General features: G+C 38.6%; 1 protein-coding gene across 1 annotated transcript; it reads right to left on the reverse strand.

Annotated features, from left to right (window-relative positions):
- Positions 1-26,765, reverse strand: LOC134625695 (T cell receptor beta chain MC.7.G5-like). Its single transcript, XM_065470672.1, has 10 exons — positions 26,685-26,765; positions 17,318-17,408; positions 17,004-17,237; positions 13,255-13,543; positions 11,626-11,955; positions 2,086-2,141; positions 1,245-1,592; positions 1,130-1,153; positions 927-1,033; positions 1-141 (listed from the first exon to the last, which is right to left on the reverse strand). The coding sequence occupies exons 1-10, from the start codon at positions 26,763-26,765 to the stop codon at positions 115-117; spliced, it is 1,587 nt and encodes a 528-aa protein (XP_065326744.1). The 3' UTR covers positions 1-114.

Consider the following 26,765-nt stretch of genomic DNA (forward strand, 5'->3'; position numbering starts at 1 on the left):
GATGTCCACTTATTTATGTACTAAATGCAAGAAAGTCAAATGGAAAGCAAAGCTTTAGGATACTGTGAATGTTTTTGTTTTCACAGAAAGCAGCTCAGTCGTTCAGCTCAGCTTTCATTTCTTCGGTTTTCTTGAAAACCCCTGTGAAGACAGGAAACACGTTTTCAGTTTACAGAGTCGCTCTTTAAACAAAGGTTTAAACATAAAGCCTCATGTCTTCAGTGAATCTTCACTAAATAAACTGACTATAGAGAAGGCAAGCTTCACCTTCCTACTAATTTTTAATTATCAATCAAGCACAAAGAAATTCAGAAATGACGTGGATGTAAAGCAGTTTTCTTGGATACACTAAATGATAACTATAAGAAATCATTTTCAGAGCTTCTGTGGTAATAATGAACGCTTTGTCAGAGTTTTTACATGTATATTGCCACCCACCGGTGCTGAGATTACTTAGAAAATATTATTATACTAATTTTAAAAGTGATTGATTGAGATATTTAATGAAAAATACTGCTGGGGATGACTGAAATATGGTCATCAAGAATCTATAAATCTATACACTTCAAACAACATCAACAACAAAACCCCTACCTTGTTATTTTAAATGATACCTTTATATTCATTAGTTTGCAGCATTAGTTTTTAAAATGTTTTCAATAGGTTTTAATTGTTGAGTGATAGTTGCTAAGAAAAAAGACATATTCAAGAAAAACAGGCTAACTGAGCCGTGTTTTTCTTAGCTGCTAATTTTTACGGCAGTCTAACAAATCGATCCTGCATTACATTTAGATTCTGTTTCAGACAGGTTCCTTTGGAGGAAGAAGCACGTGGTGCTGTTAAATTATTGTTTTGTATTGAGATATGTTTCATATAACGACCATATAACGATGTCACAAACAGGAGCTGGATCGTCTTGGACCAACCTGAAATTTCCACACCAGGATCATCACAAAGAGTCCGTAGATGCTGCTCTTGATGATCAAAACCAGATATGACAGCTTGGCATTGTGGGTGGTCTTCAGATACTTGTCTGCACAAAATTGTAAGATTTGTATTATTTTCCCAGCTCAGTATAGAGCAGACACACTGAGTTATTATTATTAATAATATTATTAATAATATTTACTTCTTATTGCTGCAGCTCCTGGATCTAAGAAAAAGAAAAACGATTTCTTTCAGTGAAATCAAGTCAAACTATCTCAGATGATTTTGACACATTTAAAGATTGTAAATGAACATACTTCGAATGCCTGTGACCCAGCCTGCAGTAGGAACAGTCTGTTCCCCATCAAAGAAGTTGACGGTGCAGGTGAAATTCTTGCCTGGTTTGAACCACTGTGAAAATGAGACTCTCAGCCTGCTTGTGATGCGGTAGTGTGTACCATTCCAGTGGGCAGAGTGATCGGTGGCGACGCCATCTTTGACGTCCACCCCATCAATCTGCCAGGACACATTCACATGGTCCGGATAGAAATCAGAGGCCACACACAGCAAGGTCTTCTTGTTTTTCTTGTGTTTTTCATTTTGACACTCCTTTGTTGAAGGTTTAAACACCTTCACTTTTGGTGGTTCAACTGTTGTATTTGGTGCTGTGGGACAAAGAGAATTCAATCATTAGAATCCAAACAGTCTCATTATGCTAACTTCCCATTTTGAATACCCAAAGATAAAAAAGTAACACTTGTAAAAAAACCCTGCTTCGTCATTTTCTTTTGGATTTTTGGATCTTTTGGAAAAACAGCAGGTGATTACTGGGTAAAAAGAAAGTAAAATGAAACAAATAATGGTGTAAGGTGTTAATATGTAAGCTTCTGATGCTACCGTTAGCCACATCTCTTTTTTTCTTTTTTCCAAAATGCTGCTTTTGCGGCATATATATTAGATATAGAAGACATTTGAAATAAATTTCATGGCACATTGTTTTAAATCCACAGCAATGTGTTTAAAACTTTGTGATTCTGTCTACACCCAAGTATGAAAAACAACATTCAAACTTTGCTCTTTTTACAGCCCTAAACTTACATTAGAACTTCTCAGAGGTTCTCGGCAGTGGAAAAAAAAAACATGCATAAGGTTTCTTACCCAAAACTGTCATTTTGGTGCCAGCACCAAAGTAAGCAGGGTTGTAGTTTGTCACACTGATATGCAGTGTAGTAAAAATTGTTCACGCTATCAACAGCTGGAAATGATCTTTTTTTTCTCTTCATGAAAAATTCAAATTTCTCCAAATTTACCCTTCATAACAAAACCTAATTAGACAGATTTTAGATTTTAGACAAAGTCAGGAACCTTAAACGATGTTACAGTAACTCAACTTACTTACAATTAGGTTTTAATTTATGGACTATTGCATGATAAAATACATTTGTGCCTGTTAGAATTTTCTATTTTTGCACCTTACCTGAAACTGTGAGTTTAGTTCCCCTCCCAAAGTGAGCCTCGGACTGGGAATACGCAGTCGCTCACAGAGCTGATCAGAACTCCGTACAGCCACAGATAATCTGGGCATAGAGCCAATTCTTTTATAGCTGCAGCACTTTGCTGAAGACTAATCAGCACTGACACAAGACTAACTTTGTGCTTTAATAGCTTTCACTTTTTAAAAACAGCTTGAATATGTTTATGGCTGATGAATAAAACCACATAACAAGTAAATTACAAATATCACACATTATTTCTCTCATATTAAGGTATGTAGTTTGAGTCTTCGCTGCAGATTATCTTACCTAAGACGGTCAGTTTAGTTCCAGCTCCGAAATAAGCCTCGCTGAATGAACACAGAGCTCTCAGACTGTTACAAAAACCTCTTCCTTGTCTCTTGGGGCTCCTCTTTGCAATTTATCAAGCTTTGTCATGGTTTCAGACATTTAGCTTTTCATAGAGATCGACAGTAGTCGACAGCTACAGTCTGCTAAGGATCGCCCTTGAAACCACGGCAGCAACAGGACACATTTATATCTATATCTATCTATATATATATATATAGATAAATATAGTGAGTTTTATGGCTATTATTGCATCACTCATTAGCTGAAGGTGTCATTCAGGCTTTTGGGTATTTTGACATCAGATGAATAAAACCATCATTAAATGATATTCTAATTTATATTCTAGTTCTTTCACTTTATTTCTTAACTAAAACAGTCGACCTGGTGCCTCCATTGAAAAAAGCCTCAAAAACAAAACCACCAGCACAGTAAACTGAACTTTACTCCAATCACCTTAAACATGCCGGATTTGCTTTCTTTTTGTACACACAGGCTAATATCCAAATACTTTCCAACATTTACACATTTTTAATGCTTCCAGAGGGACGAGCGGACGTTTTACTCACCGAGAACGGTCAGTTTTGTGCCTGCACCAAAATAGGCTTCATAAGTAGCACTGTGGACCAGCTTAATATCAAATAGCACGGAGCTGAACCAGTAATATAAAGGACCACATTTTTGTAGGTCACTGCTTCAGCCATAGTCTAAACATTGCAAACGTGTTTTTTTTTCTCGATAAACAGAAGTTGTGAGGGCCCCAACTTACCCAGAACAGTTAGTCTAGTTCCACTTCCAAAGTAGGCTTCAGCTCCAGTGTCACACTGAATGCATCCTTTGCGAAAAAGTTACCAAACCGTCCAGAGCTGGCACTTGAAATGAGACTAACTTCCCACTAAACGTTTGGAATTTTAGCAAAGGACATCTTAATCCCACCAACTGAGTTTTTAGTTTAAAAAAAGATGAGTGAAATAAACTCAAAAGCTGCACTGTGTTTAAAATTTGATTGAATTCTAAATAAATTCCCTCACTAATGATATTTCGGTGCAGTAAGAGCAGGGCTACCTGCACTTTTTAAAATATTGCTCATTTTATGCTTGTCAGGTGTCGAAAGTAATCTGCAGAGCTCCTCACTGTGCATTTTAAATGCAGGAGGTTTTTGTACGGCGGCTCTATTGGTTTGTATCACCGTGCCCCCCCTGTCCCCACAGTGAAAAAGCACTAGACAAAAACCTGACTTCACTTTGCTGCTGTCTTTCCTCCCCCCACCCAGCATCTCCATATCTCAGCCTCCATCTTTCTCTGTTGGTGGATGAGAGCAGCTGTGCAGGCTGCCTGGAGGCCTGAGGTGAGCATGAATGCTGCTATTTCTGTGACTGCTAAGAAAAGAAGCACAAAGAAAATGAAGCCCGTGTTTCTATATACAGTAGCTGCACGGTGACGTCTTCTCTGGTCACACCTCTTTATTCCCGCCCAGTCAGTATAAAACTGGAGGAAATCAGCAGTTCCACATCATCATTTTGATAATGTTTCCCAAATTACAGTGATTACACCTATGGTTTGACACCCCTACAAGGCTTTTAGATGAATAAAAAGGAAAGTGAGTACATGATCAAACTAATCAGATATGAAGGAAAACCCTTTTAAAGTCAATCACAGTCAAGACAACATTTAGTTTGCTTTCTTTTCAGATTGTTCATCCTGACAGAATTACACACACCGCTGTGGAGGCTCAAATTATTCACTTTACTATTTTCTAACCACAACTAAACTTTTAGATGGAAAATAAAAACATATCAAACAGATTAATACTGATGTTTTATTTCTAAAAGTGCCAGAATCCTAATGTTGGTTCTCACCTGATTGCTTTGGTGCTTTTTCTCATTTAGGTCTGTAAATGACAAAAAAAAAGGTCTTATGTGATTTTGTAATAAAAAAAATATAAACGTAAACGCGACATGAGAAATAAAGTTGTGGGACAACTGATAAAACATTTGTTTGTCCTTTCTTAAAGAATTTGAACGATGATGCAGTTGGACCTCAGATCATGTTAAGCACAAAATTAAATTGGTCTTGTATAACTTTAGACATAAATATAATCTGAGATTGGCCCGGCTCATTGAAGGGTCATCATCAGCATGATTTTTCAGACATATGTAACACCAACTTCAGCCAGCAGAGGTCAGGCTGTGATCAACTTGTTCTTAAACAAAACAACTGTGTGCTCAGACAGCAAACACTTAAAGAATAAGAGAAAAAGAAACACAGAATAGCAAAATGCAAGATATGTGGATGCTGAGAAGCTACATTGTACGGGACACTGCTCCCTCTGTTATAGCACCTGTGTACTTATCTAACTGATCAGCTTTGTGGTACTGCAGACACATCAGCGAACTGAAACAGATACATTTTTATGACTTCATGGATCAGCGACTGCTCCTCTGCTGCTGATCAAGTTTTGCCTGAGCTAAATCTTTCTAGAAAAAGCTCTAAGGTTTAAAGCACTATGTGTGCAAAACCACAGAACATGGTCCAAGCTACTTGTACTTTTGGATTACCCCACCCATGTCAGAAATCTAAAAACCGAGGAGCAAACTAAAGCTGAAAAACAGATGGCTTGTGACCTTCAATTTGGAAGGCAGCGTGTGGCAACTAGAATACCAATCATGCTCAAAGAGAGATGAGAAAAATAGGGATAAGGATCAGAGATTATTTTCACACTTTAGCAATTTTTGATAAACTGGAAATGTAAATGAAAATATTAGCTAACGTCCCATTTCAGCGTTTTTAATCACGTATTGGTTTATTCATATTGTGAAATGTCTGTATTGTGCTGAGGTTTACAGTTAATTACTATGTTGGACTGGAGCAGAACAGGCTAAGGCTACTTTAGCCCCACCTAACATCATTTTAAATGCTGATTTGATTCACTCACTAAATAAGACCTTTGCATTAGTTTTATACTGTCAAGAGGTGAAAGGTTAGGCATGATGGCTCAGTATGTCTAAATCCAAGATGTAGTTTGGTATCAGCAGAGAAAGCTGGCTGATCTCTGCCTCTGTGCAAAGAAAAATCTACCACAGAAGAATGAATTGTGACTGAGGGTTCCCCCACTTGCTAATTTCCACTTTAACCCACAATTGTCGTAATGTACACAATTGCACGTATAGTATAAAGTACTTATTTTATCATAGCATACACAACCAGGAAGATCATTTCAAAATTGGATATTTATTGTGAGGTGTAACAGGTATAATTTATACATAAGGACATCATCTACCAGGGTTTCAGTGATATTTCAACTGAGGAGCTGAGAGATTCCTGAGTGGCAGTGAGGGGATGCTGTCATTTTTTATTTCATTTCAACTTCAATTGGTATGCAAACACTGCTGCAGGGACTTTTTCCACACTGTGGAATTGTTTTTAGGCAGACTAGAGCAAATGTAACATGTCTCAGTCACCAGAAGAGATGGTCAGTTACTGTAATCCGATTACCTTTTTCAAGTAACGAGTAAAGTAAGGGATTACTATTGCAAAAAAGCAATTAGATTATTGTTACTTTCCTGCAAGCACGCAGTGTTACTGCGTTACTAAACTGTGATTTTGCTTTTGAGAGTGTCTCATGACAATGACGTATGAGGCAGCAACAGACGTGTGCAGATTAACAATGGAGTGCAGGAGAGAGTACGACCATGCAGCGTTTAAAGCTTGGAAGTACTGACATTACTTTGAGTTTGATTCTGTAAAAGTGGCAAAAACATTAGCATCCGCTGTTTACTCTGAGTGGGAAGAAAACTTCTTTCTACAGTGAAAAATTAAACTTCAAATCTGAGCACGCACCGAGCACGCTACCACAGGAATGTGAAATTCACAGAGAAACCCCCGCTGTGATGACCGCTGCTGCACCGGGCAAACCTCCACCCACCCCGCTCCTGCTAGGTGAAAATAGATTTAAGAGCGACAGGACTCAGAGCTGCTGAGTCTTTGATTTTATTTATTTTCTGCTGTGTTTTACTTGCATCTATTTGAAAGAGTGAGTGTAAACGCAAAAACATTATTTTATTTTATATGCTGGAATATGCAGAAAATAGGTTTAAATGTTAAAGAATTTCTGCAAGTCAAAGACAGCTGCATATAATTTCATTTTTGTTTAATGCAATGTGCATAAAATTAAAAGATTAAAACTCATAAAACAATTTAAAAAAAGAGACGTTTTCATTTGATTCAATTTTATATGATGGATTATGCAGAAAAAACTAGATTTGGGCTGAAAGGTCTGTTGTTTTATTACATATTCAGGTTGCGTATCATTTTTTTAAAAAGTAACTAAGTAATAAGGTAAGTAATTACTTTTGAAAACAAGTAATCAGTAAAGTAACATACTCTTTTGGAGAAGTAATCAGTAACGAATTACTTTTTTTTAAGTAACTTGCCCAACACTGGTCACCAGTCTTTGTTAGGCCTCCCTCCTGTTACTTTGTCTTTGTGCTGCTGTTATGTTTTTTTTAACTTTTGCGCTTGATTTTCACTTTCAATCAGTTTCGTGTTTGTGCAGCGCCTTTTATGACTTTTGATATCACTGAATGTGTTTTGTCATGTGACTACCTGCAGGTCTGCCTTGGATTTTTGTCTGTGACTGTTTCAGGTTCATATTTATATTTAGTGCTGTAAATATACCAGGATTTTGAGGCATTTTAATGCAAACATAATATGCACAAAAATGGCCTTATGTAATGTATAATGCTTGATTCATTTCAATGTGTAACAAAATATATGAACGAAACTTTTCACAACAGTACATTTAGAGAACAAAATAGTAAAATGATTAAAAACAACAGTAAAAAAATTGGATTACAATTTTCTACAAATTACATAAATAAATAAACAAAATTTCAGTCTCATAACAAACAGGATGCTGAAATAATCTATGTATCTTAATCAGGACAGAAAAATTATAAATGAACTGGAAATCTGAATCATGTTACCTATGTGAGAAATGAAATTGTAACAAATTCAAGAGCCTTAGTTTCTATTCTTTTCTTAAAAAATTAAGAAAATTAAGAAAAATACTACCATTACATTTCTAAATTACACTTTTAAACAAATAATATAAAAATATAATCAAATCTAATATATAATTTAAAGACAAATTCTTAAAGTCAAGCCAAAGCTGAAGAAGACGACATACACGTTCATGTGATGAACATTACATACGTTCAATTAGTAAAGTAAAAAAAAGAGTTTTGACAAAAACAAGACCAGGAAAAAACATCTGCGGTGAGACTGACAGTGAGGTGCTTGTCAGTCGTTGATCTGCTGTGATGTTGGGGTTGTTGATGAGCCACAGAGTGAGTCTGTGCTACTGTGGCAGTCTTGAGGCGCAGTAATACACAGCTGAATCTCCAGGCTCCACTCGCTTTATGTGCAGACTAGAATTACGCACCTCAGGACGTGACATGAAGTACTTTGTTTCATTAAATGGAACTTCAGTGGTTTGAATACCTTTATTAATAGAATACGTTAGCAGCTGCATTTGCCTAAAGTCTGCGTGCTTGTACCAAAACATATATAAATATTCATCATTGTCCTGTTCACATTGCAGCGTCACAGATTTCTCTCCTTCACGGCTCAAAGTAAAAGGTGGCTGATATATTTTCACACTGCAGCAGAATCCTGGACAATGAAGAAAACAAAAAGGTTAATTGAAGGGTTTGGTGTAGAGATCAAGTCAAGTAAAACAAACAAACAAACAAAAACAATTTTCTTACTGGAGAACAGAAGAAGTGCTAGAGAGAAGAGCTTCATGTTCATTAGGGTTCATCAGAAGGAATGTTCACATGCTTGAATGTTTCCTGAGTTTTCCACGAGTGCTCCACCCACAGTCACTGAGAACAGCTACAGCCCTGCCCATGGTGGCGTGGCCTCTGTGGGGAGGCTGCTGACTGCTAATTCAAGTCATTATAAAAGGCTAATTAATTAGCAGAAAACCTTCAGTTCAAGTTCAAATTAATTCCACCTCAAGGTGCTTTATATTGCAAGATAATAAGCACTAAGCCAGAATAATGACAGTAATGGATTGGCCAGAACAGTCTCTGGATACGAACCCTGCTGAGCTGCTGTGGGAACTGTTTGACATACTGATGGTAGGGAGGACGCTCCAGGAAGGCAATCTTGTAGGAGATGTTCCAGGAAGTGTGTGGTTAAATGTCATCAGATTACCTTAAAACATCAGCTGTAATGTGTAGGAGCTGCCAGACTGTGACTGCTGCAAAAGGTGGTTTTTGAAGTTTGAAGAACGCATTTATTCATTTATTCCTTTTGAGCAGTATTATATATATATATATATTTAATCTTTGTGAGGCAGAGTAACACCATTGCTTTGCTTTTTTTCACTGAAGAAAAACATTAAAAAGTGCTTTTTGGGTTAATTGTCCAAAGTACATTGTTGTTGTGCCATGACTGTCATCTCACAGCAAGAACAATTTGGAGATGAATGTGCTGGTCCTCTGCAGGTGCTGATATAAGTGCAGTCTGTGGTAAACCTGTGATGGGCTGGTCCTCTGTCTACTCAAACACTTCAGTGCCCCCTCAGTCGCTGCCCTATAGCCCTAGTTAGATACGGAGTCAGTGGACTGAAGAATGTCCTTTTCTTTTTCAACCAAATTTCACTTTTCAGCCATTTTCAATGTTATGTGGACATCAAGCAAAGTTTGTTTTTGATGGCTAGGCTTCATTGGAGCACATTCTTCAAGATCGTCTGCTACAATACTGTAGTGTTTGACCCGACACACTGTATTACTTTGAGTAGTGTTTATTGCAAATCACACAAAATGCTTTCTTGACAGGTTTGGCACCCACTTCAGCTTTCAGATGGTCTCCAGCACTCACACCTCCTTCCCCAGGTCTCAGGCTTCACTCTACAGCAGGGGTGTCGAACTCCAGGCCTCGAGGGCCGGTGTCCTGCAGGTTTTAGATCTCACCCTGGGTCAACAAACCTGATTCAAATGATTAGTTCATTACCAGGCCTCTGGAGAACTTCAAGACATGTTGAGGAGGTCATTTAGCCATTTTAATCAGCTGTGTTTGATCAAGGACACATCTAAAATCTGCAGTACACCGGCCCTCGAGGCCTGGAGTTCGACACCTGTGCTCTAGAGGGAGAAACCTCGCTAGTTGAATCACAGACACCTGTCCCTCCAGCCTCCTTGGCGCTCCCCCCTTGAGCTCACTGCCCTACTGCTCCCCTGCAGCTGAGCCAGAGACGACACCTCTGCCACAACTACATTTTTGTCCAAATGTCCTTTTCCCCCCAAGTGATTTATGATATTTTATTTCTTCAAATATGAAAAAAAAAAACAAAAAGCAGTAGGAGATGTCTTTTCCTTTGTTGCCTTTGCTTTATTATTATTTCTGGGACTGTTATTGTAGGGTCTATTTTACAATATAAAGTGCCTTGAGATGACTGTTGTTGTGATTTGGAACTGTATAAATAAAATTGAACTGAATTATTGCCTTTACTTTACCTGCATTTATCTCAATTCTATTCTTGCAATTAATTGGAAAGTGGGGTCTTTTATTTCTTTAACTTAACCTGATTCTGTCACGATTACTAGGTAGGACTGAAGTGCAAGTGGATTATTTACATATGTACAGTGAGAGGGGGAAGAGGGGTCCAGAGATTCCGTGGGCAGGTCCAGACCTGGAGAACAGACATGCTCACACTCACTCCGCTCGTGAAAGAAACAGACTCGGTCCAAAAGATCCACGCCTCACTCACACTCTCACTCATCCAAAAGGGCTCCAGGAAAGGCAGGCTGGGGTCCAGGGAGGTCTGTACAGGGGAGACGGAGAAACAACGATTAGCCAGAGAACCATAAGCACAAGGAAGAATACAACAGAGAGCTGGGCTACACTAACTGAGAAGAGTACAATGATCCAGCGAAGCCTTAAATGAGATCAGGGCAATCAGCCAGGATGAGCAGGTGAGCAGATAAAGGATGGGAGATCCAGGCACAGGTATCCAGACGCAGCCCTGGTGGAGAAGGTGAGCAGAGCAGATTCTCTGTGCTGGTTTGTGTCTGACCTCCTGCTCTCCTCATGTGCTTTGTGCAGGTCAACATGGCAGCTCCAAAAACTTGAGTGATGAGAGATGTCGATCTCTACAAAGCTGTTGCAGAAATATGCTGTCTCCTGCTAATTTTGCTATCATCCTGCTGAAGGCAACGCACAGCATGGCTACACAGATGGTTTTAGTAAGTCTGTGTCACTGAACCACATCACTGTGTACTGGCAGCGCAGAAATACACAGCTGAGTGTGACAGTTTGACACTGGGGAGGCTCAGAGCTCCTTCCACTCTGGTCTCTCTCAAAATCTCGGTGTGATTCTGAAACGCCGGCTCATAGTCGGGTTTGTTTGTGTCATAGCTATATCCAATTAAGCTCATCGCTCCATAATCCCTTTGCTGGTACCAGAGCATCACGTATAAACTGTCATCATCGTGGCTGCATTTGATTTCTACTCTTTCGCCTATGTTGACTATCCTGGCCTGAGGTTGCTGGAATGTCACACAGTTGGTTTGATCTGCAGAGAAAGAGATTTAAAATGTGGTTAATACTAGTTGACAAAAACAAGTAGAAAAATTCTGAAGGTTGTTATTGTTGAAGAAAAATTACATGGAAATAAGAGCAGAAAAAAAAGTGTGATTCCAGCTGAACACATCTTCCACATCTTCGAGTATGAGACCGACTGCTTAACCTCTCTGCTCTGTGAAGACATGCTTCCTCTGACGTAAGAGCTGAAGAAAAGAAGACGACACTGAGGGACTTTTTGTGAGGGAGCAGTATTAAACCACACCACTGTGTGCTGGCAGCACAGAAATACACTGCAGAGTGTGACAGGTTTGCTGTGGGAATAACCAGAGCTCCTTTTACGTTGTCTTCTCTTTCAAGCTTAAATTCTTCTTTATATTGACCCTCGTAGGTCGGGTCTCCTGTGCCATATCCAAACCCAATGAGGGTCATAGACTGGCTGCCTGTTCTTTGCTGGTACCAGAGCATCACAAGGCGGGACCCGTCATCGTGGCTGCATGTGATGCGGACCTTAGAGCTCACGTTCACAATCTGAGGAAGACTTTGATTAAATATGATGCTGCTGACCAGATCTGTGGATGTTTGGATAAAATTATTACTGCAGTACAAACAAAGAGGACAGTTATAGGTTTATGTATGAGGGAATGTGAAACTGAGGCTCTTACTTGGAAAGCAGAGGAAGAGAAAGCCAAACGTGTGCATGAAAGGAGACATTGTCATCACTGCTGTGTGAAAAAGTAATGTTTGGTCTGAGTGACTGAGCTCATGTATTTCTGGAATGGGGAGGTGCTAATTCATCAAGCCTCTGTGCTGCGTGCTCTACCTCCACCTGTTGGCTGAATCTAATCTTTAATAGACTCTGGAATCGTTTATTTTGATAAGTGGATCATACTTATACTACATGACATGAAAAAGTGGAGATATTATAGCATTTGAACATGAGAAAGAGCAGGGCCATCATATTGTTTTTTGGGTGGTCACACTATGTGACTTAACAATTGTGGGATTTGTTCTTCTAAAAGCCACTCTGCCTTGAAACAGCTCTGGCCAGTTACTTTACGTTACTAGCATTTAAAGCATTCACAAAACATTTGAGTTAACAGAGAAATATAACTGTCCTGAGTCGAGATCCAGGAGTCGTGTACTTGGACTAAACCTTCCACAGAGGCTAAAGCGTATCAGTGAAAACACAAGGCTCAACCACCAGAGTGTGTCTGGTCTGTTCTTCTTATCATCAGAAGTTGTGACGTGGAGGGTTTCAGTAACACATTATATACACTGGACCTTTAAAATCAGCCAGCAGAAAGAATTAGCTTCCTTTTCTGTGCCTGACCACAGGAGCTGTTAAACTCACGCTGAATTGCTGGTTGGACTGATTTAGGAACAATCATTCACTTCCTTTACTGCAAATTTGAATTCACACAGAATAAAATTGCTGGAGGATGACATGACTTGCCATAGTTATGTTAATATAATACATAAGCACGCACATAATCATTTTTTAATAGACTTTATTTTCACCTTTACAGTTTCCCAAATAAGCATGGAAATTATAATATAGCCCAGTTAGTCTATAAGTAACATTAAAAACTACAAAGAGTGTTGAATGCTTAAAAACTGTTACCTTTTATTGACTACCAGAAGCTTGAACCACATCATCATTACCCCTCAGCTGTAAAAGGCTTGTGGGGTATCGCTTTAATTATATTGTTTATCAGTCTTTACTGTTATGGAGGCTAAACTGAAGCATCGTTGAAGGAAAAAAGCTTCTTATCTCAGTGGTTTCCAACCTCCTCACATGATACCAGTGGTTTCACTGGTATCTGTTAGCATATGCAGTTTTTGTAAGAGAGAGGAGCTGCATTCATTACTGTGCTATCTTGCAGCACTAAAGTACTCTGCGCTGTGTTCAGGGTGTCTCGGTCTCAAGATGTGAAGATCCGCTGCACTCTCTCCATTTCCACTAACGTTGAACTGACCTACAAATGATGGCTCAATAGTTGGAGACTGATAATACATGAAGCCAATCAGCTTCAGAGCAGTGTCTCCTTTGGAGCGCTGATACCACAAAATAGTGTTAAAGTTTTGGTTTTCATGTTTGCAGGTCAGCCTGACTTCCTCATTCGGCGGCGTCAGGAGCTGCTCTGGAGTTTGAAGAACCTTTATTTCTTTATCGAGGGACACTCCTGTAGAGAAACAAAGAAAAGTTAACAGGTTATAAATTGATGGCATTTCTTTTGAAGGATTCCATGCTCACTGAGACAACTGCTGTTGTGATTTGGTACTGTACAAATAAAATAAAAATCAATATATTGTAAATAATTATAGGATTAGAATAAAAAGTACACAAAATGCAGCTCAACCTGAGAATATGAAGAATTAAAAGAGGGTTTATTGGCTAATTGATAATTAATAATAGGATTAGACATCAGAGAGTTTATAAACCCTATCCCTAACTCTCTCTCTTAACCTCTTTAAATGACCTGTGCTTGTGCGTACATTCCCCTGGACTCCCTATTTAAAATAACAGCTATTAGCGACTTTAATTCCGAATCTTTTAGAACCTGCTCTGTATTGTCCCGTGTCTTGCTGTCTTGTAGACGGACTCAGAGAGAGGGAAATACTGAAAATCAGAACTAATCACCCTAATGAGGCTGCCGTTCTAGAACATGTCTCTGCTGAAGGCTGACCATGGAAGGGTAAAATATTTGGAAATAACTAGTTCAGATGCTTTGCAGCACTTAATTTTCCAATAAAAGATTAACCCTCTGTGGTCCTCATTGATGACAGAATCAGAGACTTTATTTATCCCCAAGGGGCAATTAAGATACAACAGAGCAGCATGACGTTAAAAATAAGGACAGGGCATAAACAAGGCAATAAGAATGAGATAAAAAAAAATACTTAAAATATACAGTATATACACAGTTTTAAAATTACAGTGACTGAATAAGTGAATAAAAAACTATAAGTGACTAACAGTGAATAAAGTGTTGGCAGTATAAAAAAGAGTGTAGAGTAGTAGGAAATAAGACCAACAGGAAATAATCTCAAGTCGAACCTCTAAACTATCTATTGGACAACAAATAGAAGAACTCTCTATATAAATAACATAAACTGTTTTTGATATATTTTAATCACAATGGTTTTTGTTACCTGAATGCAAAGACACTGGGGAAAGAACAGCGAGGGTTAGGGTTAGAACTCAGGATTCAGACTTCAGGGTTTAAACAAAAAGTCTGATCATTGGTAAATTACTTATTGAACACTAATAAAACCATTAATCGAATGCAATTATCAACGCCCAAATTAAAAAGTTTTATAGTTTTTATACAAATAGAAAACATGGAAACCACTTCTAAGTCAAAATTCTAAAGGACAGAGAGTCTCTATGAATACCTTTAATGCAGATGATGATGTGTATGAAGAGATGAGACCAGTTCATGTTGAATGTGATAAACCAGCTCGAATCCCAGCTGAACTCAATCGTTTGAAAAGGACTAGAATTCGCTGTATCTTTCTGTCAAATTCTCCAGCTCAGCTCCTCCCACTGTCTGCAAAGGCTTGTGGGCATGTGGTTTGCTGCAGGTGTTCAGGATCAGATGAAGGTTTTTGTAGAGGAATTTCAGGCTTTTCTGCTGTGGTGGGACTAGAAACTGCACAGAAATAATGCCCGCTGTTTTCAGGGTGCCTGAGTTTGCCCAAGTGCAGGAATGCTTCAACCTCTCCATTTCCACTCACGGTGAATAAGCCCTCATAGGGTTTCTCCACAGTCTGAATTTCTTTATAACTTGTAAAACCAACTAGCTTCAGAGAGGTGTCTCCTGCTGGGCGATGATACCACACAATAGTGTCGTAGCTCTTGACTTTGTGTTTACAGATCAGCTTGTCTCCATCAGTTATGTTCTTCAGGAGATCAGTCGGAGTCTGATGAACATTTTCATTTTCATTTGGTGATGCCCCTGTAGAAAAAATACTAACGTTAAATCAAATCTTGTTATGAAACTTGCAGCATTAAGCAGACAGAAAAAATAATTAAGTAAATAATTACCTTTGATCCCCAACAGTGCAATAATAACTGATATTAAAAAACTGTTCATGTTGAAAACCACTTCAGCTGACTGACAAGAACTCTGAGTCTGGTGCAGGAAAGGGAGGAGACAAAGTGGCAACAGCATCTCACCACGATGATGAAGTCTGACGTCAGCACCAGTTAAAGTGTAGCCATCTCATTTAGAATCTAGAAGATGTTACATTAAAAGGCAAGTCTTATTTTAAGGGGACAGCGTTCTGTGAAAAGATTTTTATATTGAGGTGTCCCAAAACAAGTGAAAATTCTCTGAAAAGGAAATTCTGGTGAATACTAGAGAGATTTTCTGCACTTAATAAATTAACAGGAAATAATTAATTTTGTCTGACAGAAAAACAAACAAAAAAAGAAAGTTTAAACCTTAGACATGGATGGGCGCTGTAGCCAGGAATCGAACCACCAACCACCACAACCAGTTGGTAGATGACCTGCTCCTAGACCCTCCCCATTATAATATACAAAGAACATATTTTGAAAGGAAACTGTTAAAAACAATGACTATTCACTTCAGTCATCTCTACAGAGGTTTCTCTTAAAAGGGAGTTTTTCCTTCCGACTGTCGGCGAGTGCTTGCTTGGTGGTTTTCCCTGTATCACTGTAGGAAGAGGAACACAATAATTATATATAGGGTGAGGATGTTTTGTCTTTGAAAATGCATATTACAAATTAGTTACATTATTTGCAGTGAAAGCAAAACAAAACAAAAAAAATGTTGGTGAATAAAATAAATATCCAGTAAAAAGAAAATGTAAACATGTAATCTGCCTTCAGCACACGTCTCACCCTCTTGTTCACATTTAAATATGAATAAGTATCTGTGATCAGAAAAAATAGAATATCTTATAAGATAAGAAGCTTATTTTCATGTTATTACTGTGTGATTCTACTTTTTCCATTGGCTGAACAAAATTATTTTTTTTAAAACATTCAATTGCTTGGAGAAAATGCCAATTTGGAGTCCATCCCGACCCATAGCTAGAGATGGCCTAGAATGAATATCAAAGCAACTAAGTTTTATTTGGTACAACACATTACAAAGTATGTTAAAATGAAATTATTGAACAAATAAATGACTTTTTACTATTACTAACTGATTTTGCACTGTCACATTTGTTTCCACACTATTGCCCCAGTTATGTAAATTTCAGTCTCAGCTGATTCCAAGTCATTATACTAAATAGTATCGTCACACATTATTAGCCCACCGTAGCCATGTTAGTGAGGTGTATTAGAAAGAGCTGTCAGGATTATTTCCAAGGAACCCTATGAATGATGCTGGAAACACACACCAATCTTGCTGCTGTATTTCTGCACAACTTCTTAGTGAAAGAACAGCCTGACTTAATAGGACATAAACCCAAATGAGAGCCACAGAAACAGGTGTCCGCTCCTCTGTGCCATCTACAAATCTATCAGCACTGGAAGCCTGTGCTTTGGGGTTTTTGTAAATACCAGAAAGATTTTGTGTCACCGTGCAAAACGAGCTGCACAATAGTACACTGCACTGTCTTGAGCTCCTGTCAACTGGATTATTAGTGAAACATTTTTTATATCACTTGTACTAAGATCTCCACTGATCTCGAAATTCTGTTTATATGTCTCTCCCACTGTGACATCACGATAGTTGATATATCCAATGCATTTCATATCTGTCTGGCCAGCTGGTTGTTGGTACCACAGCATCACTCTGTATTCAGTTAGATTGTGGGTGCAGACTAGCTGCACCATGTCATTGGGCTTTTTGACGAGAGCAGGGGGAGTCTGCTGGATCTCAATACCCACACAGCAATCTGGAGAGAACATAAGAACATTTTTTCTTATTATTTATTATTTGCAATGAATAAATGAGAGAAGGAATATGAGTCAGTACCTGCTAGAAAAAAGAAAAAGAGAAAGTAGATCATTTTAATGTCTTCTATAATGGAGAGCTCCTTTGTCACATTAGCTTGTGTCTCTGAGGTCTGAGGAGGAAAGAGGGTGAAAGGGGTGTGGGTAATGCACAGGATGACTCCACCTCCTAACATGTAAATGGTCATCTGGTTCTTGGTTGTTCATTCCTGTTTTTTAAGATGAGAACACTTTAACATATTCTTGTATACATTTTTATATTAGGTGTTGGTATTAATCTAAAATTACACTGAAAAGATTACAGCCAAATGTTCTGAAAAGTAAGAATGGCTCCACCATGTGGCATTTCACAGCATCTCTCTCTCTCTCTCTCTCTCTCTCTCTCTCTCTCTCTCTCTCTCTCTCTCTCTCTCTCTCTCTCTCCATGCATATATATATATATAAAACAACAGCAGGAACCCAATGCAATGGACTGAAACAGAGAAAATATCCAGTGAGTGGCAGTTTCCTGGGGTTTTCCTGGGGTAGGAATTAACCTCTGTTAATACCAGAGGTCAGAGGAGAATAATCAGACTTTTCTGAGCTGATGGGAAGGCAGTCGTATATCAAATAACCACTTGATAAAATCAAGATATGCAGAAGAGCATCTCTGAATACACAACATGTTGAACCTTGATATAGGTAGATTTACAGTGGCAGAAGACCACATCAGATGCCGCTTGTGTCAGAACAAGAAAAAAAGGCTGGAATCAACCAAAAATACAGGCGGCTGCCAGAGCTACCCCTCAGCATAGCTAGTAGATGCAAATCCTATAATTAGTATTAGAGAGTATCAATCCCACCCAGACTCTTTGGAGGAGGTGGTCTTGATACCGTTCCAAATCAACTCCAGAGTGGTTCATTTATGGCATGAATTTGATCCAACCTCAATCCAAATGAACTATCGGGTGGACATTGCAAACTTCCGTGAAACATTACCTTGATCGCCCTAATTACCTCACAACAAAGTCCAAGAATGACAGTTCTTTAACAAATGAGGGAAAAATCAGACAGTTTCCCAATATTCAGTCATCTTTGTTGAGTTTTGGTATAGCCTGGCAGGTATCTGCATCAGTGTGTGAGCTGACAGCACAGAGATACACACCACTATCACTTGGCTCCAGATGTTTCACTGTGAAAGCTCCGCTCTCACTTACAATCTTGTTGGCTGAATATTTTTCTTGACTAAAGTTTCCAAAGTCCGGGGCCTTGTAAGGCAGCATGTGGACAATCAACCTCAAGCTCTCCCCTGGTAACTGCTGAAACCAGTACATATGGTAATAACTGCCATGCAGATTGTGATGGCAGTACATCTGGGCAGAGTCACCGGTTTTCAGGAGTAAGGTAGGGGTCTGTGTGACATCGTTAGTCCATATAACAGCTAGAACCAAACACATGAAAAAGTATTTTTTAGTGTGAACTTTAGCAATATATGTGTTTTAAGAAGAAAAAGATACATTTCTGGGCATAAAGATCTTAAAACCATACCTGTAGTACAGAGGAGACAAACAGTGCTGATGATAAATGGTGACATCATTCTCAACTCTAATTCTCAAATGCCTCTCACAGCGAAGTGACACCTGATTTCCTCTTAATTTCTTCTGTCACATGTTGGTTTCATCAGTCTCATCAGCACTTTGCACTTGATACTTTGTTAATGTTTGACTGAAATCTTCATAATAGTTGTTACCTGTTTTGAGTCTCAGTGATGTCAGAAAGATTCATTTTTTTGCGTGATGTTGAAATAGTATAGTATGTAGTTGACTACATTATAAAAGCATTACAGCCACAGAAACAGGTGTTTGCCTTACAGGAAACCACAAGTGATTCAAAGCCTGTGCATCATGAGTGATACACAGAGATGTGTTCAGCTGCTGTATATTCCTCATAATTTGATGCACAGAAAAGTCTGGTTAATGGAAAGTGAACTGCTCTCTAGCATAGTTTTGAGTTGTGTCTGCTCCTCAACCACAGTGGGTCTGCCTTGTGCTACAGAGTAAGTTCAGCAAAACCTGCATTTTTTTCTCTTGTGTATTTTTATCCTAACATTGGCAGTTTTACTAAGCGTCAGTAAGTCACCTCAAGGTATTCCAGTCCAAACTCTTCTTCTGCACTCACACTGATCATGAAGTAATCATGAAGTGTTAAACAATAAAGTTTAACACCTTAATACCTGAGCTGATTCAGTTCAACTCAATTTTATACAGCGCCAAATCACAACAACAGTTGCCTCAAGGGGCTTTATATTGTAGGGTAAAGACCTTACAATAATACAGACAGTGGGAAGGAGAAACTCCCTTTAACAGGAAGAAACCTTTGGCAGAACCAGGCTCAGGGTGGGGTAGCCATCTGCTGCGATCAGTTGGTGGTAAGGGGAGGAAGACAGGACAAAGACATGCTGTGGAAGAGAGCCAGAGATTATTAACAGCTAATGTTTACATATAGAGGTGAATAAAAACATGAGTGAAAAAAGGTGAGAGAAGGAGAAATGCTCAGTGCATCATTTGAAGCCCCTAGCTTCAAGATTTCAAATTTAATTCTGGATTTAACAGTCCTACATATTTGTTTAATATGTGTATTGAAGGACATGTCCTGGTCAAAAAGGACTACAAAGTTCCTCACAGTGTTACTGGAGGCCAAGGTAATGCCATCCAGAGTAAGAATCTGGCTAGACACCATATTTCTAAGATTTTTAGGTCCGAGTACAACAACCTCAGTTTTATCTGAATTTAGATGCAGAAAGTTAGAGGTCACTCAGGTCTGCTGTTTAACTAATTGGTGTGTGTTATCTGGCTTCATGGATAGATAAGGTTGTGTCATCTGCATAGCAGTGAAAATGTATTCTATGCATTCTGATGATACTGCCTAAGAGAAGCATGTATAATGTAAACAGAAGTGGTCCTAGCACTGAACCCTGTGGAACTCCATAATTAACCTTAGTGTGTGAAGAGGACTCTCCACTTACAAAATAAAGTTGGAGTCTATTAGATAGATATGATTTAAATCATTGCAGTGCATTACCTGTAATACCTACAGCGTGCTCTAATTGCTGTAATAAAATATTATGGTCAACAGTTTCGAACGCTGCACTGAGGTCTAGCAGGACAAGCACAGAGATAAGTCCACTGTCAGAGGACATAAGAAGATCATTTCAGTAAGGAAATATCAACAGAAGGAACTGAACATGATTCACTGATATATAGAATTTAATTAAACCTTTTGACAATTAGACTCCGATGGCCCATCAGGGTAGGACCCCATGCAGTCTAGACGTTAGTGGTGGAGATGAAGATGGAAGCTTGAATAGAGCATGAGTAATATGGGAGAGATGAGTAGCAGGCTGGTTCCACAAGGGAGAATGTCAGATGTCCAGTGAGAGTGTATGTGGAGTGGAGGCTGATTGGCCTGAAGAAGGGCAGGAACGTGATTGGATTAGTGATGTCAGCAATGAGCTTGACAGTATGGAAAAGTGGAAGTGATGTAAAGCATAATTAGCCACCAAATACCCCAAAAGCAGACAGACGTGTGACTACAAATCTTCCTGATTGAACTTACACATTAACTTCATTTGTAACCTTCTGCAATACTGTTTCTGTACTGTGATAAGGTCTGAAACCTAAAACTCTTCAAATAAACCATTCGTCTGCACATGATCAGTTAGCTGTTTGACAACTACTCTTTCAAAAATTTTGGGTATAAAGGGAAGGTTGGCGATTGATGCATTCACAACATGAGGTTAGCCGTTAATATCCTGCTGTACGGTTTGAATGACTCACTATGAAAAATTCCAGATGTCTTGATGTCCACACTGATGTCTTTAGAGTTCAAATATTTGGTGTCTTGCATGAGCCCATGGGCTGTGATCACATATCAAGGTTTTAAAAACTGAGCTTAAAGAAGTGCTGCCCATGAATAGTGCTAATAAAAATCCAGAGAGGCCAACAATTACCACTGATTATTTTTAGAGGCATGTTTGTGTTACTAAAGGAAGATAGAAAGCATTACAACATGGATAAAATAAATAAAAGAATAAATGTAAATAAATTTTGAGTAGGCATTTTTCTTTTACTTCTGCAATTCTGCAAATTCTTATAACAGATTATGTACAGATTATTTTTTGAAAAAGGAAAACATAATAGCAAGAACTGTATAATCACATTAGCTGTTTCAAAATAAAGGTCTGTACCTCCATATGGGAATTGATCTCTCTACAGTAAGAACTCCAGCTGTAACCTCTGAAATAAAAAGCTGAGTAGATGCAGGAACAGTAATACACAGATGATATTATATGTGGTGGTGAGGTTTTTGTGCTGAGAAGCAACCATAGATAACACTGTGTAAACTAGCTGCACCGCATTGCTGTCCTGCTGGAGTTTCTGAATTGTTAAGGTGCAGTTTTCCCATCTATTATCACAGGCACACTGGCCTCTGGGGTGGGACTGTCTCCCACCATGTATCCCATCAGCTGTAACTGTCCACCCTGTGACTGCTTGTACCAGAGGATCCTGTTGTAGGTGGAAATGGTGTGTAAACATCTGAGTGTGGCTGTCTCATTTGGGTTTTTGTACATATCAGCTGGAGTCTGGTGGACCTGGTCACTGAGTGAGACACCTGTGAAAGAAACAGCAAAGAACACCATGAAATACCTTACACACAGCAATAAGAGGAAGGTGCGTGCTTTAGGCAGCGGTTATTCCAAAAATATCCCTCTTTCATGCCATTACCTGAAACCAAATGAATATTATGAATCAGAATCAGGAATAAAATTTTCATTCTTGGGTATTTTAAAGTATTTAGTTATTGTGCTGCTGATGTGGTCAAATTCTGTTTTTCTCAGTGGATCTGCAGTCATACTGGTCACCCACATCCTTGATACTCGGAAAGTCTTAAAGTGGGAGGTGACATTCTCCTGTCTGCCATGATCTATTAGTTCAGTAAGTATGTAAAGATATGCTGCCACCTCATGAGCAGAGGAAGGACAGAATCATAGTTGAGTCATTGTTCAGTATAAAGCATTTTGAGCTGTCAGGGCCACTGTACATATTTACTAGTAATAATACTAAACTAGCCAAGCTTGTTTTGTTTTTTTAATACAGGCACATAGTTAAAAAAATATTACAATGTAATGTTTGATTTCAGTGTATAAATACACAAATAAATATATATAAATTAAAGTCTAACTACTATGCTATATGCGATGTGTTTATATTACACTGACCCGAGAAACTGAATGACATTATGCTACTTCAGGTGGCTGTGGATGAAATGACCCCCGTGGACGTGAGGTGGGTGGGACCCAAGATAACATTTTCTCAGTTTCTAGGCGAGCTATTGAAGTAGCTACCAATAAGAGTGTGAGAAGCCGTAGGTTGACAAAATATGACCTGGAAATAAATAAACTAGAGGGTTACCTAGGCAACTGGATCTGGAAATGTTTGCAAACAACCAATCAGCAGCTTCAAAGGGATGCATGGTGAGTGAATTGTTCTCTGTGTGGATGCAGCTTAAGAGCAAGAAAAACTCTAGACTAATTATTAAGTGCAGCCTGAAGCGTTTGGTTCACAGTGATTACACCTGGTCTAAACTCAGTGTTGTCACAGATTCTAAGGTGGCAACACCATCAGTCAGAATACTGCAACAAATCTGGTTTGCCTCAACTGCCACTCTAAGTGGTTGTTGAGGTTGTGATGACATTATAGTAAGCACAAGGAGCATACATTTAACCAGGAGAACACCAGAGCAGACACGGATGACTAGGGAAAAAGATAAAGGGAAAGACAAGACTGCATTTACACTAATTACGTGAAGGGACATTGGTGGGAACAGGGCAAACAGTTACAAAGCAAGGAAGATAAAAACAGAAAGTCATCAGTCAGAAAGGTTAATAAAAAAAAAGTGAGAGAAAGAAAAACCAACAAGTAGGCTGACATGCAAATTTCTTTAAAAAGGCTATTGCTGAAGCTGTTCATGAGAACCTCTGGCTTTTATCTGTAGGTGTCATGCAAAGACCAAAACATGTGCCAGTCTCTAGAAGCTACAGGAAAGGCAGTTTAGCACCGGCCTCTGGACACTGTTTTGCAAATCTCTGCAGAACGCCCCACATTACTTTAGTTGCTGTCACAAAGTTTGGTTAACAAATCGACCGTTAACTGCAGGAACAAAATCCCAAGAAAAGGTAAACCAAGGTACATCTCAGGAAGTTGATTCTGTTCATCTGGCAGAATTTCCAGATGAACAGAACCAACTTTCTGAGGTTTCCTTACTTGGATGATTGAGCACAAATGAAGACTAAAAAAGTCATATTAAAAAAAAAAGTCTGGAAGAGTCTGGAAATTGACAACGAAAATACAATGGTTAAAAACTCATTTAAAAAATAGAAGCCTTCACTTTCCCAGGACAACCCGTTCTCACTCCCGAGGCGTAAAATACTGACGATTTGTCACGTCCCTTAACTTCTCATGCTGACGCTAAAGGTACCCTTCCACGTTTTTATGTGACGCTGTGGGTTGTCAATTCATTCCAATATGATCCCGCTCGCGGCGATCAGACGCTTCAAGCAGAGGCTCCAGCCATCCATTTACACCAAATAATAACCCCGTCACGGCGAAACATGACGCCGTGAAGCACAATCTAACTATAGAACCGGGGACCCTCTCCGCGAACGGGTTTTTCTCCCGAATTTAATGCTTTCTTTTAATGACATCGTTAACATTTCTCAACAAAAACACATGAAAGTATCACTGATAATTCAACAATAAAATCGCTTCATGTTGTGGCCATCACACAGTGTTTTCCAAAGTGATTCACGATCTGAAAGTGCGATCTGTTAGTTTTGGATGCGCTCGGCTCCAACCAATCAGACCAATTTATGCAGACAGCGCACTAATCCCGTAACTGCACACTACCCATAATCCTCAACCGCCGTTGCTATGGAAATGAAGATAACAACAGCTTGGTGCTACCCGTTATTCCTTTATTTACTCTAAAATAATAACCATTGATCATGTGAAAATAAACTGGCCCAGTGTTTAATTATGTAATTACAAATTGCAAATTTATTTTTATTTATTTTATTTTTTACAAATTGCAATATTTATCTACAGCGCGCCTTTAGCGACACGTCAACAGATCTTAAGCAAGGCGATTGGATGGTTTTTACTGCAATGCATCTTGGGAGTCGTAGTAAATGTATCTTTCAACTCACGGTCCTGCAGGAATTTTCCGAGTCGACACAGATCTTAGCTAGGTAAGTTGTGATAAACTGTGGGTAATTTGCATGTTCACTGAAATATTAATCAGCTGATATTAAACTTGAAATGTTTTCACAGAGCAGTCTGTGTACCAAGAGAACTACTTCTGCAAAAGTTTATTTAATTTTTCTTTGTATTTCATGTATTCCCATGTGTAAGACACTTGCTTAGCCACCCAGCTAATGTTAGTACTGCTCTATTTTAGCAATGTATCTTTTCTTTAATCAATTCAGTTTTTTTTAACCCTATTCACGTAATTAACTCAATATTAACGACTTTAATGTCTAATCGATTTTTTTTCTAAATATGGTGTAATAATGCCTCGTAATATAAGTTATTTCTTTGGTCATAAATTATTTTTGTAATCATTTAACCAAAGCAGACCTGAAATAATCCCTACATGTTACATTTTCATTTGCAGACATGACAAAACCAAAAACCAAACCATGCCCTTCCTGTCAGGCTCCAAACACCTGCAACAGGAAGACATGCAGTGGATGCCTGGGCAGCCTGAACGTAAAGGAGGGATTGAAAAAAAAACAAGAACAGTTTAAAAACATTAACTGTTAAAAAAAACAGAAATGCGAGCAGGGTGGTTAATTCAGCCCAGTTGTCAGTAAGTTTAAAAGTTCTGATCTAATAAGTGGTTGGTCTGCTAGACAATTCTTTATTAATCACAGTTGTCAATGTTTTCTTGTATATCACGAAGTAAGAAACTAACAAGACAGGTATATACACATAAAAGAGCATAAATAAAAAAGTTATTCATATCAGAATAACATCATCACACTAAAGACATCAAACTACGAAAAACTTGTTAAAAACTATTTTTATTTAAGCTACTTCTGAATTTTAATTTAATCGGCTATTAACTGAGAGACAAAACATTTCAAGATGGATTTTATCATACATTTACAGGTTTGGTCACCATAAATACTTTTTAACTATCTACAACAATAAAACAACAAAGATGTGAAACTTAAACATCAATTTGCTTACACGAAAGACTGGGTGCATATGTTTTTCTTTGTTGTTCTTGCAGGTTTCCAAACTTCATGCCCTGGGCTACCAGCCTATTCTGTTTCTTGGACAGTTTGACCCTAAGGGCCGTATAGTAGGGGACGTGATCACATAGAGCCAGCGGATGGTGCTGCACGTGACATCCTCATGAAGATGAGGAAGCTTTATGAACACCTTCTGAGAAGTAAGATATGCTTTGTCCATTATCTGTAACCAGGTGTCCTTATCAGGTAGCCTATCCTCATAGGTACACCCTAGATAAGAAAGCAGATCATCACGGGGTACACAGAGACAAACCAGATGGTGAGGATGAGGATAGTTAACAGTCACCAGCTATTCTATTTTACTCTACTCTATTCTGTCCTATTCTATTCTATTATTCAGCCAAGGTTCAGACCAGTAACCGTCTTGCTGTGAGGTGACAGCTGCTCCACATGTCCTGTTGCTAACATGAAAATAGTGTTATATATGCCTTATTACCTCCCCATGTGGCGTTCACATCACCAAAGCTAGCCATACTGAACCTCTGGTGTTACCCACCTGAACAATTTTGTATGTGTGTGTGTGTGTGTATAGTATGGTCTTTCACACTCAGGTATATACAAATGTAATTTTAAAAATCTTCACGAAAACCAGACCTGATAATTCTCTTCGAGACTTTCTAGTATAACAAAAGTCATTAGCTATCTGGATTTATAGTCACACTCATTAATTTATTAATGTACAATGTAGAAAAGCACTACAGATGTCACACTACCCCCGAGGGCACTTGTACTGAATGATTTGGGTCAGTGAGAGTGTGTGAGATGACTTATTTGATGCCAATATTTACAAGTTGTAACTTTAGTAAAAAATTAACTGAAAACATGCAAATCACTACTTATTATGTGTTTATGTGTACAGTACATTTTTTCAACCCATTTTAATGAATATTTAATATTTAAAATTTTGCAGAATTACAAGCTTCACCTCCTGCTGAAAGTTCTACACCAGCAGCTGGACCATCCTCTGCTGACATTGTCGATGCTGGACCAGTCCCAGACCCAGAGGCTCTAAACGAGGAATTTATTCTTCATTTACAGCCTGAACCAACATCTTCCCTCTGTCAGCCTCCTGTATCCTCCTCTTCATCTCTGCTTCCTCCTGCATCCTCCTCTTCAT

This window comes from Pelmatolapia mariae, linkage group LG4, assembly GCF_036321145.2.
Source record: "Pelmatolapia mariae isolate MD_Pm_ZW linkage group LG4, Pm_UMD_F_2, whole genome shotgun sequence".
NCBI classification, from domain to species: domain Eukaryota; kingdom Metazoa; phylum Chordata; class Actinopteri; order Cichliformes; family Cichlidae; genus Pelmatolapia; species Pelmatolapia mariae.

What these genes read in the sequence shown, in the direction of transcription:
- LOC134625695 (XM_065470672.1), bottom strand. Translation starts at nt 26,765, where the DNA reads ATGAAGAGGAGGATGCAGGAGGAAGCAGAGATGAAGAGGAGGATACAG. An exon ending in CTGGGTCACAGGCATTCGAA is followed by an intron (nt 1,154 to 1,244) that starts GTATGTTCATTT and finishes TCTTTTTCTTAG; the next exon opens with ATCCAGGAGCTGCAGCAATA. An exon ending in TCCTGGTGTGGAAATTTCAG is followed by an intron (nt 142 to 926) that starts GTTGGTCCAAGA and finishes CTGTCTTCACAG; the next exon opens with GGGTTTTCAAGAAAACCGAA.